We start from the raw sequence: 9,498 nt of genomic DNA, 5'->3' as shown, positions 1-9,498 counted from the left end.
AACAGACTAGACCAATCACAACAGACTGGGTCAACTGACCAATCACAACAGACTAGACCAATCTGTAAATATTTATGAAAATTATTTATGAAAAGATATAATGCATTATAACGTACGTTATGAATACCTTTATAATGGATGGATGCGCTTTAATGCACTTCCAAAGTCAAACAGCCGTTCACTGCCATTGTAAAGCTTGGAAGAGCCAGGACATTTTTTAATATAACTCTGATTGTATTCGTCTGAAAGAAGAATGTCATATACACCGAGGATGACTTGAGGGAGAGTAAATCATGGGCTAATTTTCACTTTTGGGAGAACTATTCCTTTAATACTAAAGTGGTCAAGTGACACATTGGCTGTTCACAGTCAAAACGGACCGGCGTAGGAAATGATGAAAAGAAAAGAAGGAGAGATGCGTTTGCATTAGTTTGTTGCTGATGTCAGAGAGGAACTCACAGCCTGAGGTGTTTCACTCCTCCGGGACGATGGCCGCCAGCTCCTTCAGGAACTCTCCGATGTCTCACTCCTCCGGGACGATGGCGTGCTCCTGAGCGATGGCCGCCAGCTCCTTCAGGAACTCTCCGATGTTTCACTCCTCCGGGACGATGGCGTGCTCCTGAGCGATGGCCGCCAGCTCCTTCAGGAACTCTCCGATGTTTCACTCCTCCGGGACGATGGCGTGCTCCTGAGCGATGGCCGCCAGCTCCTTCAGGAACTCTCCGATGTTTCACTCCTCCGGGACGATGGCGTGCTCCTGAGCGATGGCCGCCAGCTCCTTCAGGAACTCTCCGGTGTTTCACTCCTCCGGGACGATGGCATGCTCCTGAGCGATGGCCGCCAGCTCCTTCAGGAACTCGGCGAACAGGAAGGTGGCGAACACCCTGTCGCGCAGGTGTGGCGGGATCCTGGGACACGGAGGAAGAGGCTTGCGTGGACGACCCGACACGTGTCCGTTCAGGAACCAGCCGGAGCTGTTATTATCCTGCAGGAGAACATCTCGCTCTGACAGGGGGAACACACACACACACACACACACACACACACACACACACACACACACACACACACACAGTCAAGACAGCTTGATTTATACAGCGCTTTTCACAACACACATCATTTCACAGCAGCTTTACAGAAAGTGCACGAGTCCACATTACAATCTACAGAGATCTGTTATCAGAGGAAACTGTCTCAGTTATGCATTTCAGAAATTACCATATATAAAATCACAGTTAGCGAAATATTTATTTTTTTAAACAATGTAATAATTTAATGCAGAAACAATGAGCTCATTGATGTAATGAATTCTTGTTTGTTAACACATGATTATTACAATACAGAGTGTTTCAGAGCAGCTTTACACAGATAACAGGAAAATAATGCAAAAATGTGTGTTTCCAGAAGAGAATAGCGTCACAGTCCAGCTTAAAGGATTAGTTCACTTTAAAAAAAATGTTTGCTGATAATTTATTCTCCCCGATGTCATCCAAGATATCCATGTCTTTCTTTCTTCAGTTGAAAAGAAATGAAGGTTTTTGAGGAAAACATTCCAGGATTTTTCTCCATATAATGGACTTCAATGGCAACCAACTATACCAATGTTCAAAGAAGGTTCAAATGTCCGTCTCAATGCGGCTTCAAAGTCTCGACACGATCCCAGTCGAGAAATAAGAGTCTTATCCAGCGATAATTTTCTAAAAATAAATAAATATATACTTTTTAACCACAAATGCTCATCGTGTACCATCTCTGAGATGCGCCACGCATTGCGTCATCACGTTGGAAAGGTCACGCGTCACGTCATCTATCTGAGTTATTTGTGTACTCCGGTTCAGAAAGAAAGGGAAGGGGAAAAATGTCATCTCATTTTTATTTTCTCATCTTTGTTTTAATTTATTTTTTTTGACGTAATACATGGTGCATCTCAGAGATGTACAAGACGAGCATTTGTGGTTAAAAAGTATATATATATATTATTTTTTAGAAAATGACCGATCGTTTCGCTGGATAAGACCCTTATTTCTGGACTGGGATCGTGTCGAGACTTTGAAGCTGCATTGAGACGAACATCTGAACCTTCTGTGAACATTGGTATAGTTGGTTGCCATTGAAGTCCATTATATGTAGAAAAATCCTGGAATGTTTTCCTCAAAAACCTTCATTTCTCTTCAACTGAAGAAAGAAAGACATGGATATCTCGGGTGACATCGGGGTGAGTAAATTATCAGCAAAAATTCTTTTGAAAGTGAACTAATCCTTTGAGTAAGTTCAGTGATGGTTCATTTTTGTGGTAAAAAAGTTATAAATTTAGTTCATTTAGCCGCTCTGGAGTAAACCGTGATGTCATCGTCCAGCTCAGTTCAGTTCTCATATAATGCTGTTAAAATAAGGATATAAGAAATGCTCTTTGTTCTGTGTCTATTCCTGCAGAGCGAGATCATTTTGGTCTTCTTTATTTGGTAATATCTCTTGTGTCAAAGCATGGAAATTGCCAAATAAGTTTTGTGTTAATAACAAAATTAAAGAAGGGTCTTACAAAATACATTTTTAAATACAGACTTTATCCTGCTAAGCATATTTTGGAAAGATTTAAGTTTAATGTTTCATATACCTGTGAATTTTGTGCACTGGAAAAATAAACTATTTTTCATCTGTTTTTTCACTGTATTTACTCAAGATTATTTTGGAAAGACTTAGAAACCTTTATTAGTAGAAAACTGAAGTGTATGATAGAAATCTCTTAACTCGGAATGTAAAGAACAACATATTATACAGTTATTTATTTTGTTAAAAAGATAAAAACAAGTGGGCTCAATGCAAACCAGTTTCTTCACATTTTAAAAATGACTTTAAACTATATGTAAATCTTTTGGAACAAACAAACAAAAAAAAGCGCTGAAAACATGTAATGCTTTGAAAGCACTGGATTTTTTGTAATTGTTTCTATTTTTTTTCCCTCTATTTTTATTTATTTATTTTCTTTTTTATTTACTTTTTTCCTGGCAGCTACTGTAATGTGAATATGTAATACCTCTTGCTAATGGTGTCAACGCAGGCAGATCAATAATATTGTTGAATATTAAATTAAATTAAATACCCCAACACACTGTTTTAGCATGATAACAGAAAGAGGATCAAACGGGAAGATCCGTACGAGACGACACACACACACACACACACACACACACACACACACACACACACCTTGCTCTTTTAAGGCCTGGTCTTTGAGTAGCAGGTACTGGGCGGCTTCTCGGACCAGTTCGGGGAAATCGGGACGGGACGCCGCGTGTTGCTCGATCTGAACACACACCGACTGCAGAACCTGCGACACACACACGTCACATGACACACTGCGGAGGATTCATCTCGGCAAAACACTGACTGCACTGTGCATTAGTTCTGTACTCTTATAGTGCTTATTCATATTTTGAGTTTATTTTTATTTAACACTTTCTGTTTTCAAGTTTTAGTTATTTTGTTGTGTGTTGTTGTAATTTATATATATATATATATATATATATATATATATACTCTAAATAAAAATGAGAGATGTTACCTTGGCAAAAAGCTGAAATATTTTTTTGTATTTTATTTTCTTTCAGTTAAAGTTTACTTTCAAGTGTGAAAAGTGTTTTTTTTTTTTTGGACAACCATTTTAATTGGTTAAATTAAATTTTAGTAATAAAAAAGCTTGTCTAATTAATAGAAATCATGAAACTTATACAATTTAACAATCATTTATTGAAATTAAAAAATAAATTACATGTTTAGGGACCTATGAAATATGTCATTTTCTTTCTCAAATTACTTTAAAAAAAAAAATCAAATTCTGTGTTTTCTGTTTTAAATTTTCTGGATTCCATTTTAATGGTTTAATTAAATTTTAATAAACAATGATTTAACAATCAATTCTATGAAATGTTTTATATTCAACAATATATATAGTAGTTTAATGTAGTACTGACACTAAACTCTGAAAACTTGAATTTTTTCACGCATATTAATTTGAATTTTGGGTGAACTATCCACCATACATATTGATGCATTTTTGTATTGCGATATATTGTGACACGATATATTGTTACACCACTACTTATAATTGTATAAGAGTTGCTGATTCCTAATAAGTACTTTTATTTTCTTATTTCAAACTTAAGTGAAGGATTTGGCCGTTTTGGATATCATCTCTCCCGAAAAACGCCAAAGACAAGAAGTGAGTCTTAGCATGTTCACTGGTTTTTGTGATGTATATGTGACCCTGGACCACAAAACCAGTCACATGGGTCAATATTTTGAATAAATAATCTTTCCATTGATGTGTGGTTTGTTAGGATAGGACAATATTTGGCTGAGACACAACTATTGAAAATCTGGAATCTGAGGGAGCAAAACAATCTAAACATTGAAAATCAAAAAATATTGCAATTATAAACAAAGCTAAGTATGTTTTAAATTACAAGGCGCTGTATATATTGTATTCCTGTCTTATTTTGTCATACTTAACCTATGGAATTGAGGTTTGGGGTAATAATTATAAAAGTTCCCTACATCCCCTTGTAATACTCCAAAAACGAGCAATCAGAGCTATTCACAAGGTAGGATACCTCGAACATACAAATATACTGTTTTTACAAAGTAACATGCTTAAATTTATGGACTTAATTGATTTTTAAACTGCACAATTAGTGTATAAAGCAAATTGGGTCCTGCTACCTGCAAATATTCAAAAATTATTTATAAAAAGAGATAACGGTTATAATTTGAGAGGTTATGGCCAACTTAAAGTACCGGCTTTTAGAACTACGAGGAAAAGTATGTGTGTGTCTGTGTGTGGTGTCAGACTCTGGAACAACCTGAGAGCCCAACTCAAGCAGTGCCCATTCATTTATCAATTCAAATCAAAGTATAAACAAGTCATACTATCTAAGTACAGGATGGAAGAATGTTCTTAAGTGTGGAAATGGAATTAGTTGTGAGCAATCTATTTGTGTTTTCTTTTTTTTTTCTTCTCATGACCGGCAAACTAAAAAGATAATATAAGATAATAAAGATAATATAATTAAACTATTTATAATTATAAATAATTGTGGCCATTAAATGTGTTGAATTAATAACAGCAAGGAATAAAAAATAAAATTAAAAGATGTGATCAGTTGTTACTTGCAATGATGGTTGTTTTTTTTTGTACTTATTGAGGAGTCTTCTTCACTTGTCTTGCATTCAGCAGTATGGTTGTGAGTTTATATTGTTGATTGTATAGTTACTATAATAGGACAACATAATTGTGTGTCAATTGTCTTCTGGATTATAGTAAATGTATCTATTGTTTAAATATATAAAAGGGGGTAGGCTTCAATAAGCTTAAGCTTCTGCCTACTCCTTTTGAGCATCATATCCACATTTTTTTTATTTTCTTTATCTTTTTTTATTTTTTTATTTATTTACTTACTTATTAATTTGCGTATGTATCTTTCTTTTGTTCTGCCTATTGTGCTGAACCTTGTTATTGTGTAGAACCTTGTGGAACTCAGATGCTCAAATAAATAAAGATGATGATGATGATGATTGAGAAAATCTCCTTTAAAGTTGTTCATTTATGTTGGCGATTGTGCAGCATTCACTCACACAAATACATGTTTTATATATTTACAAAATATCTTCATGGAACATGATCTTTACTTAATATCCTCATGATTTTTTGCATAAAAGAAAAATGAAAAATTTTGACCCATACAATGTATTGTTGCTATTGCCACAGATAAACCAGTGCGACTCGTGACTGGTTTTGTAATCCAGGGTCACGTATTATTATAATAATTATTACACATGTGAAAGCATGCTGGGAGTTGTCTCCGGCACCTGATAGAGCGAGCGCGGGCCGGCTCGGGTGTTCAGCAGAAACCCTCTCAGCAGCGGCTGTGGGAACGAGGCCAGATGAGACAAAATCCCCGTCACCAGCAGATTAACCTCGATCGAGTTCTCCAGCATGTTCTCCAGACGAGACAGCAGGACGCTGATGAACGGCCCTAAACAAACATCTACATTTAATCATTCAGCACACACTTTTATCCAAAGCGACTCGCAAATGAGGAGAGCAATAGAAGCAGTTAAACACACTGCATAACATGCTTTTCTTACTCAGTGTTTTTGTCTTGTTTCCAGTCCAAATATCAACATTCCTTAAATCAAGATGCATTTACTAGATGAGTTAAATGACATAAGATATTAAGTCTTGTTTTCTTGGGAAATAAAAAAAATTAAGGCAGTTTTTCCTTAAAACAAGCAAAATGATCTGCCAATGGGGAGAAAAATAATGTTGTTTCTGTTTGAATTAAGATTATTTTTCTGACCCCATTGGCAGATCATTTTGCTTTTTTTAAGCATCAACTCACTTCATTTTGATTAATTCCCCCAGAAAACAAGACCTAATATCTTATGTCATTTTACTCATCTAGTAAATGCATCTTGATTTAAGAGTTTTTAGATATTTGGACTGGAAACAAGACAAACATACTAAGAAAAGCATGTTTTGCAGTGTAGGACAACAACATGTAAGTGCTGTGACCCTTCCCCAGTTTGGTCTAATGCAGTATATGTGTATATGTGTGTGTATATATATACTGTATGTATATACATAGAGAAAGAGAGAGTAGAAGAGGAGAGAAAAGAAAGAAAGCTTTTCTAGAAAGCTTAGAAAGTTAGTATTAATGATCAAGTGTTGCCGTAAAGTTGCATATTCGGCTGTTTCTGAAAGTGTCCACGGACTCAGACACTCTTTAGACTCTTTCCAAACACTCGCTTTATTTTATTCCACACAAAACCTCCTCATATTCAGTGTTGGGGAAAGTTACTTTTAAAAATAATGCATTACAATATTGGGACACAACTTGGTTAGACATTTGGCTTTGATTTTATAGCAATTTTACCATAGACATTATTGGTAACAGTTTATTTTACAGAGTCCTTGTTACATGTTAAATATACTTACCATAGTAATAACAGTAAATTATGCATAATTACATGCAACTAACCCTCAACCAAACCCTAATCCTACCCTAACCCTATAGTACAGTTCATTAATATTACTCATTACTTACATATATAATTACACTGTAACAATGACACCTTAAAATAAAGTGTAAACAAATTATTTTATAAAATAAGTATATTTTGTATAAAATAAAAATGTTTAGTGCAGCACATTTGCTTTACAGTAAACCTTAATTTCTTTTCTTTTTATACACTGCTTGTGCAATAATCTGCTGATTGTCTTCTTTAAAAAGATAATTATGTAGTATTCATGAACTAAAACTATTTAAGGGTTGATTTGCACATATATTCACACTAAAGCTTAAAGTGTGGAGGACCCTGTGGTGAAAATCCAGCTTTTAATGTTGTTTATACGTGTATGTTGTGTGTTTAATATGCTTTAAGACAAACCATGTGCAAATTCATAAGTCGACAGCATTGCTGAGTATTTCCTCCTTAAAACTGCAGTGAACCAAAGACAGTCTCAAAAACACGCTTTGAAATCGCTGGTGTTTCTGACGTCACAAACTACCTTGTAACCAATCAGATCAACGTGTGATCGTCAACCAGTGGATCTCTGAGCTGAGTGAGTGAGTGGAGGCGGGGCTCATTTGCATATTCATAGAACCACGCATACTAAATGAGGCGAGGGTGTCGAGTTACATTCAAGATATTTTTAAGGAAAAAACGTTTAAAATAAGTTTTAAAGGATACAATTATTGACTACAGGGGAACTTCAACAGTTTCAAAGCATCGTGACTGACCTGTAAACGAGATTCCATGTTTCCCGCTGTGGTTTCTGCTCAGTTCCTCCTCATCTTCATCTTCACCTTCATGATCGTCACAGAAAGAGCTGAAATCCTCCTCCTCCTCACACATCCACCACTCGTGCTCTTCATCCTCCTCGTCTTCCTCTCCGCCCAGATCTCGAATGAGCTCAAGACACTGCGAGATAAAGTCGTCCGCGGGCGTTTTGCTCTCGATGCTAATCTGCTCTAGATTATTAGCATCATCTTCAAGCTCCAGTTTCGGTTCTTCAAAAGCATATCCGTTTGCGAAAGCGAGCGGCTCAGATTCATGATTAACTGGATTAGTCTCGTTAGTCATGTGATTAGCGTGCGTAAATTTGTTCAAACCGTTTTTGACGGATATCCGCCGGTCGTCTCGCGTATCTTTTTGCGCGATGAGATTATAAACAAGCACATCGTCCTGAAAGTCGGACTCCTCGATGTAAGATCCTTTAATGAGCATGATCGCACTTTTACGCATTTCTTGAATGTGTTTCGGGGGCTCGTCCGGGATCATGTTTTCTGGGATCGGCTCCTCGTCAGGTGAGGCGTCGTAAGTGTCGTCCCACTCGAGCTCGACTCGTTCGCTGGTTTCCGACGCCGGGTGGGGTGTGTGTGTTTGAGTTGAGAGAGGAAGACTCTCGTCCTCTTCCTCGTATTCGTTCGGTGACGGATTGAGACCGTCGTAGGGATTCGACCACACGGCACACGCCTGGACGCCGACACACACGGCCCTGCGCCCGTCATACAGGTAATGAAGATAGTTCTTATCCATCAAGGGCTCGGAAGAGGTTATTCGGGAAAATCCCACGCTGTCCCCACCTGAGAACAGATCCTCCATTCCTGGAGACATGGACGCATTAAATTAATCAAAAGTGACACTTATTATGTAAAAAAATATTCTATTTCAAATAAATGCTGTTCTTTTGAACTTTCTATTCATCAAAGAATCATGAAGACAAATGTTTGCAAAACTGTTGATAATAATCATAAATGTTTCTTGATCATCAAATCCTCATATTAGAGTGATTTGTGAAGGATCATGTGACACTGAAGACTGGAGTAATGATGCTGAACATTCAGCTTTGATCACAGGAATAAATTACACTTTACTGTATATTCACATAGAAAACAGCTGATTGAAACTCTTTTTACTGTATTTTTGATTTTATTTTTAATACAAAAATCTTACCGACCCTGGAACTTTTTATGTTTTAACCCTCAAACAAACTAAAAACGCAATTTTTACAGAATTATAATATTAAATAATATAGAATTTTGGGATGTCAGTAGGATAAAAACAGAATTTAACACAATATTGTACTGTATTTCTGATCAAATAAATGCAGCTTTGCTGAGAATAAGAGGCTTCTTTAAAAAAAAAAAAAATCTTGAAGCAGACTTTTGAAACGTAGCGTAGGTCTATGAATAATACAAATGTTTAAATTGCATTATGGATATTTAAGCAAAGTATTGCTGAAATTGCAAAAGTAAATTAATTTGCTAATTACATTTTATAAATATCAAATTAAATATGCCATACACTCTGCCTAAAGTCACATGCATGTGCACGAAATCATGAACTTCATTACCCATGTTCCCCCTCAGCAGGCCCTCGGTGACCTTTGACCAGAGGATGTAGTCGGGTTTGGGGGGCGGAGCTAGAGAGGGTTTG

The 9,498-nt window shown here is 36.4% G+C and overlaps 1 protein-coding gene across 1 annotated transcript in view; it reads right to left on the bottom strand.

Moving 5' to 3' along the window:
* Nucleotides 1-275: 275 nt before the first annotated feature.
* The window catches only part of fhip1ab (FHF complex subunit HOOK interacting protein 1Ab), a gene marked incomplete at its 5' end in the record, with an annotated part of 17,022 nt that continues 7,799 nt past the window's right edge, over nt 276-9,498 (bottom strand). Inside the window, 5 exons of the mRNA XM_081386587.1 lie at nt 276-1,005; nt 3,208-3,328; nt 5,866-6,032; nt 7,800-8,666; nt 9,416-9,498. The exon at nt 9,416-9,498 is cut by the window's right edge and continues 117 nt beyond it. Of these exons, the coding sequence (XP_081242713.1) occupies nt 800-1,005; nt 3,208-3,328; nt 5,866-6,032; nt 7,800-8,666; nt 9,416-9,498 (1,444 nt within the window). The 3' untranslated portion in view covers nt 276-799. The remainder of the gene's footprint in view (nt 1,006-3,207; nt 3,329-5,865; nt 6,033-7,799; nt 8,667-9,415) is intronic.

Source organism: Scardinius erythrophthalmus, assembly GCF_964197995.2.
Source record: "Scardinius erythrophthalmus genome assembly, chromosome: 15".
Lineage (NCBI taxonomy): Eukaryota > Metazoa > Chordata > Actinopteri > Cypriniformes > Leuciscidae > Scardinius > Scardinius erythrophthalmus.
This window is presented reverse-complemented; position numbering and strand designations above follow the sequence as displayed.